General features: G+C 39.6%; 1 protein-coding gene across 1 annotated transcript in view; it reads right to left on the bottom strand.

The window, feature by feature from the left end:
- Window positions 1-557: 557 nt before the first annotated feature.
- nrg3b (neuregulin 3b) overlaps window positions 558-6,506 on the bottom strand; it is a 313,653-nt gene continuing 307,704 nt past the window's right edge. The window contains exon 9 of the mRNA XM_037691441.1: window positions 558-1,535. Within this exon, the coding sequence (XP_037547369.1) occupies window positions 824-1,535 (712 nt within the window). The 3' untranslated portion in view covers window positions 558-823. The remainder of the gene's footprint in view (window positions 1,536-6,506) is intronic.

Genomic DNA, 6,506 nt, shown 5'->3' with positions numbered 1-6,506 from the left:
ATTGCATGATTTATTAGCGCTTGGACGATGTGTTGTGTGAACGACTCTCAGCTACTACCAAGTGAATGTCAGTTCACTAGATATAACCATTTTTGTGCAGGCTAAGTCATCTAGTCGAGTTGGCCATCTGAGATTATATCGACTCCAAAACCAGTCGTACCCACTGCTTACGTTCTGAACGTTTCTTTAATTTCTGTTAAGTGATTTGTGAGATATTTCGCCAACTGTACGGACAGGACAAACAAACATGCACACACACACACACAAGGCTTTATCGTTCTGCCTTAGGCAATAACTGTTGTAAAATAGATTCAATGAAGGACGTCTTTAGTTAACACCGTTATCTTAATCTTTATTTTGTCACAATTGTATGTCAAATATATATACGCCTATATGACATATATTATATGACATATATAATTTCATTTCTTTACAATAGAGAAACAACATAGAGATGACACACTATTTTGGTTTCTAAGTAGAAGCTTCTTTTAAATAGTGATTTCCCCCCCTCCCCCACCCCCCAGTACACCGTTTAAATCAAGCTCCCACTCGCTGTTCGTTTTCCTTATTGAGTCACATTTATTCACAATGTGTGTTTGTTTGTCTGTTTGTGATTTAATGTCTTTTGCGTCAAGCTTTTTTTGTCCCCTCCTTCGTCTCTGCAATTCAATCTGATAATCCTCCTTCAAAAATCGATACCCTTCTGTTATTGGTCCACGCGGCCACACAGATGGTCCCACCGCCAAACCATTCGGAGCCACATGTGAAGGTATCCAGTTATTAGAAACGGTGTCTTTGAAGCTTCACAGAGTTAATCCAATCAGCTCGCAGAGGGCTTGGCAGAAGTGTTTCCAGTACCTCTGCAGCTGGGGCCTTGGGCAGCCAGGAAGCAGTTTGCGCCTCCGTTTGCGAGAGATGCCTGACCTTGGAACTGTCCCTGGACTTCTTTTTGGCCCGCTGCCTTCAGACCTCTGGTGTGCAGAGCTTCAGCTGAATATCGGATGAGTTTCCCCTCCGACTCCTGCACAGTCTCACCTTCGAGAGTGTTTGTGCCACCGTGATGGACCTTGCTGTGAAATCCAGATGTGTTTTTGTGGCTTGAAAAGCCTTTCGGTTTTGTGTCTCGCACAATTTCTGCAGAAACTTCGACAGAGCAGGGCGCCTGTGTGAGGTTCTTCTCCGGTGGGGCGCCAGCGCTGGAGGGCGAAGCTCCGTTCACCAACTCAACAGTCTCACGCTGAGACGGAGAATCGCTAATGCGCCGTCTTGGGTTTACAGCTGGCGGAGGTTGCCACTTGAGAAACCCCACTTGGTTCTGGTCGCTCGTGTTAGTGGGGTCAGCCGCCTTGGGGTCACATGCTTGGAGCGATGGGATGATGGGCACGGAGCAGGTGCGCAGGGATGGCGGTGGGGATTTTGATCCTTTGTCTAGGCGGGTGCAAGGGACCTCAATCCATCCTTTTCTGGCAGTAGCTTTAGAAGGAGAGGTCCTGTTGAGGAGGGCGCCGACCCGTCTGCTGGATGAGTCACAACTTTGGGGAGAAGAGAGAAAGAAACATGAAAGCTTGTGAACAACAACAACAACAACAACAACAACAACAACAACAACAACAACAACTTAGAGCACAGCCTTTTCATAAAAAAAAGTTATTACAAAAAAAAAGAATAAAAAATATTGAGCTCAAATTGTCATATTGATGGTCAATGTGCTCGTTAAAAAAAAAAAAAAAAAAAGCAAAATTTGCAAACAACTGCCAACTACTGAGTGTTTTTAGCTAAAAACGAAAAAAAAAAAATGGTGAAAGTGACTGAAAATCTCAACAATGACGACGTCCATGGGAAGAACCATTTGGGATTTTGAAGTCCAACTATTTGAATGCAATTGGTACATATATACGCAAACAGGCTGTGTTTATGTTGAGTGCATACCTGCATTTTTTAATTGCACATCATTATATTTAGGAAACTACTGAAGGTATTTTGTTCAAACTGTACAATTTGAAAAACGGTCAAAATAGCACTTGTAGGTTTTATTTTATAGTTTGCAATGAGCACCTTTAAAAATGAGTTCTGCCATTTCTTTAGAGCTTGGCGTACAAGTTGTGACCAACTCTCAGCGATTATACCAAATTCAATATGTTTGAAATGAAGGCGATCTAGATATTTGTGCGTTAGCTGTGGGGGTAATATAGAATTGAATTGTGCCGACTCCAAAAGATAATCAGCTGTATCTCCCCACCTCTGCCTTCAGAGCTGAGTGATAAACACACACAAATGCAACACTCGTTTTATCCATTTTATTCCAGTTTGATTAAAAAAAAAAAATCACAACAATATAATGATTAGTTATTGTTCTTTTGTAATCTTTGAGTAATTATTTATGATTCTCAGCGTGAGCAGCCTTGTTTGTTTCTGCATGAATGTTGAACAGAAAAATCCCTTCTCTCATGACTGCCTTTTAAGTCTGCCTTATCAAACTTTTAAAGCTTCAGAAGCGTCACAGCAGGATTCCTTACTCTGCCTCGTACAGATATGCACGCGGACATGTTATACATACCAGATTATTGCTTTGCACTGTGTTCTAATTTTAGATTAGGAGATGAGGCTCATTAAACTGACATTGTCTGAAAGTATAGGCACAGTCAGTTTGAGGGTGGATGTAAGTTTATGAGGAAATGGAAGAATCTCAACTGATGCATTTTAACGGCGCTGCATGCTTCATCCGAGGAATAAAAGTTAGAAGTGGCAAGTACTGCAATTAAAAACGTTTGTAGTTTAAGGTATTTGGAATATTTTGGTTTTTTTTTTTGCCTTCCTGTGCTACTTTTAGGTTTTAGCTACCAGTCTACAATTTTTAGTTATCATTGCTTACTTTTAGCTTTCAGCCAGCCATTTGCTTATTAGCCTTAATATACTTTTAGCTTTAGTTTTTTGCTTCTCACATTTTGTTCCTTTTAGCCATTAAGTTTTTTTTTAACTTTTCGCTAACCATTTGCTTTTTGTAGCTTCTAGCCAGCATTTTGCTACGATTAGTTTTTAATTAATATTTCGTTACTTTTGGCAAGTCTTTTGCTACCTTTAGCTTATAGCCAAAAATCTGCTACTTTTAGCTTCTAGCCAGCCTGGTGCTACTTTGAGATTTTATCTAACATTTTACTATTTATAGGTTTTACTTTGCCTTTTGTAAGTTTTTGCCAGCTTTTTGCTACTTTTAACTTCTAGCCAACCTTATACTATTAATTTTGAAATAGTCTTGTTTAGCTCACCTTTTGCTACTTTTTTAGATTCTAGCAACCATTTTCATCAAATTTCAGCAGGCTCATTCAGAACTCAGTACTATATACAATACTCACTATACTCTTGTGGAACAGTACATTTCTCAAGCTTGTGTTTATAACTTTATTCAGTGGTCTACATTAAAATAAAATAATTGGTTTGTTATTATATTATTACAATAATGCTTATTTTTTTACATCATTAGAATAATGTCCAGTTTATTATTTATAATTATAATAATATTTAGTTTATTTTGTTTGTGAGAGCAAGTCCAACAGGAAGGTATCAAACAACTGCTTCATCTTGCAGTGAAGGGTGAAACACCTTGATTCTTTAAGGTCTAAGGAAGGTTTTGCTCAGGGTTTTGTTTGAAGTATTAACATGGCTGCATCAACCTAATCAATCATTGTTTCATAATCATCGCGCTGCCCTCTGATTTGTAATCATCTCGTAAGGTACCTAAAGTTCCTCTCTCATGGTACAAACTGTGCATTTGTTGAATATTTGCGCTCGAGAGCTAGTTTTTTGCTCGGGCACGCTGCCTTAGGAGACAGCCGGTATTATTGTGGGCCTTCTGAGGCTGTTTGTGGCATAACCAAGTTTATATAATTGAATTACTTCTCCACTCTCTTCTTGGTCTAAGCAGGACGAATACAAGCTGGAGGTAAATCCATCAGATCAAAACGCGCTAAAAATAACTCCCTGAACAAATTTGACTTCACTTCAGCCCCTCTCTCTCTCTCTGCAATGGGTAAATGTTTTGACATTGGATAATAAAACCGACTGACTGCGGGGATTTGTTGCCACATAATGGAAAACACAGAAGAGTATTCTCATGTTTGTTTACCATCTCCCTCTCTGTGTTTAGATTTTTTTTACGCCACGCCGCGCGATGAGCCTTCGCCTTCACTTCTCTGCACTCTTATCGTCCCTGCCCGCTCGTTCTCCTGTCCCCACTTTCCCCTCTCGCTCCTCCTTCTCCACCTCCCCGTTTCTCATTTCCAGAAGTGAGATGGTGTATCCATGGCAACATGGGAGACGTGGAGGCCGGAGGAGGAGGGGCTACCAGCTCGCCGTTCGTGTGTCTTGTAAGATTAGAAATGGGTCATTTCAGCCTCCCGAAGGCCAGCATTGGAGTGATGGATCTGGAAGGGAACTGTCAGCGGAGAGCGCTCTCTAAACTGTTTAATTGTACAACCGTAATTTTACCCCATAGATGACAAGTTTATTGTTTCAGCTCTTCTTCTAAACTCTGTGTGCGAGGCTTAATTGCCTTTAGCAACGAGTTTTTTCCTTTGTGATTTTGAAAAGAATCCTCATTAGTTTTCATTATTGGTTTATTTGTTATTCTGTATTAAGTGTGTGCAGTTGTGCATGCGTGTGTTAAGACGGGAGTTACTCCTGGAGGATCTTTCCCTACACAACCTTTTGAAAAAAAGAAAAAGAAAAGAAGAATAAATAAAAAAGAAAACTCCAAGGCTCCACGGAGCTTTGTTTAAAAATGTAAATTATGGAAATAGGTCACATGAAGAGTTTTGGCAGCTTGCAGAATATCTTACAAGTTGCTGAAATGCTCAGTCAGGACGACTTGCTAATAGGAACATCGCGCGGCTCTTTTAAGTGTGTGTGGAATACACGGGGGACGCTGCTGCTTTAATGACAGACGTTTCTGTTAACAGCGCCATCGCTCCAGCTGCACTCGCTGACAGCAAATTAGACTGTTTTTGAGTCTTATGCTAAACAGCACAGTTATTTAGACTTAAAGGTGCCCCGGTCTGTTTCTGTAAATAAAACTGGAAATAATTTTAATGTTTTCACTGTGCTTTTATTAAAGTGGAGAAGCTGCTTGACAATGTGCATTAATCTACCCGATAAGGCACGCAACCTCAGGAACCAGAATCTTTATTTGAATTCAAAAAGCTTTTTCTGTCCATGAGGAGAATTTCTTTTTTGATAATTAATGGCCTGGTAATCTTTGAATAAATGCATGTTGCCTGCAGCCTTTCACACAAGAATATTAGACTACCGTGTTTTTCACCGTATAAGTCACACCTTTTTTCATAAATTTGCAAGTCCTGTGACTTATACACTGAAGCGACTAATATACGTTTTTTCCCATATTTATAACCCAATTTTTGGCTGAGATCTGACGATTTTATTCATTCCGACATGGAAAATATTGAACACTACCATTTTCAGCCACTAGAGGGCCCTTGAGCAATATGGCAAGTCAAGTGTTTCATTAATAGGTATTAATTAGACACTTGACTTGCCATACCAAGCCACCTTCGTCTCGCTCTGGAGCTCGTAGAGCAAACGTCAAGTGCATTTATTAAGGAAAAGTTCAACTGAGACACACCTTTGCTATAATGTTGAGCAAACAATTGTTTTTAGGTGGTTATCTTGTTAAATTCTTGTTAAAGTCCTCTCGTGCATGCTCCCACGTCCATCATTTGGCAACCAATTGATTTTTGGCATAACACCGGCCCACGTTTCTGGGTAGTTAGCGGTGACGCATAACAAATGAGACGTGTCAGCGTTGACGCGTAATAGATGCGACTTATACGGCGAAGCGGCTTATTTATGTTTTTTTCCACTTTATTCGATATTTTTAGACTGATGCAACTTATACAGCGGTGTGATGTGTACGGTGGCAAGTACAGCAAGTTATTGCTGTTTTGGTCAAATCCAGTAAATAAAATGTGGTATTGCAAGATCTTGTTCTAGAGCTCAGAGAAAGTGTTCAAGATGACTTTCAGCTACTACCACACAAACTTTTAAGCTTAAAATTTATAAATCTGGCTGAGTTAAGAGACATTTTTGTGCTTAAGTTTGCTTAGCTATGGCGACCATCTTAAATCTCATTCAGTTTATTTATAAAGTGCCAAGTCACAGTAGAAGTCATCTCAGGACACTGCACAGAAACATCCATATACAAAGTAAGTTAACATTAATTATCTGAGGGGCAGACTGCTTTGAGTTTAATTTCATTACAGACTCATCTATATCAAGTCAAAGTGAGCTAACTCCAAAGTGTACTCTATTATAGACCCAATAATTACAATTGAGCATTTCATTAAATCCACTCTGTGGTCCAGGAGATATTTTGCTAACAGACAGGGTTGACAGCAATGTTTTAAAGAACAGGTCTCAGTTTTGTGTTCATTATACTGTATGTTTAGGTATAACTCTTAGCTACTACCACTCCAAACTTTAGCTTAGTAGCT

The sequence above is a fragment of the Nematolebias whitei genome, chromosome 17 (assembly GCF_014905685.2).
Source record: "Nematolebias whitei isolate Nwh7 chromosome 17, NemWhi1, whole genome shotgun sequence".
Taxonomy (NCBI): domain Eukaryota; kingdom Metazoa; phylum Chordata; class Actinopteri; order Cyprinodontiformes; family Rivulidae; genus Nematolebias; species Nematolebias whitei.
This window is presented reverse-complemented; position numbering and strand designations above follow the sequence as displayed.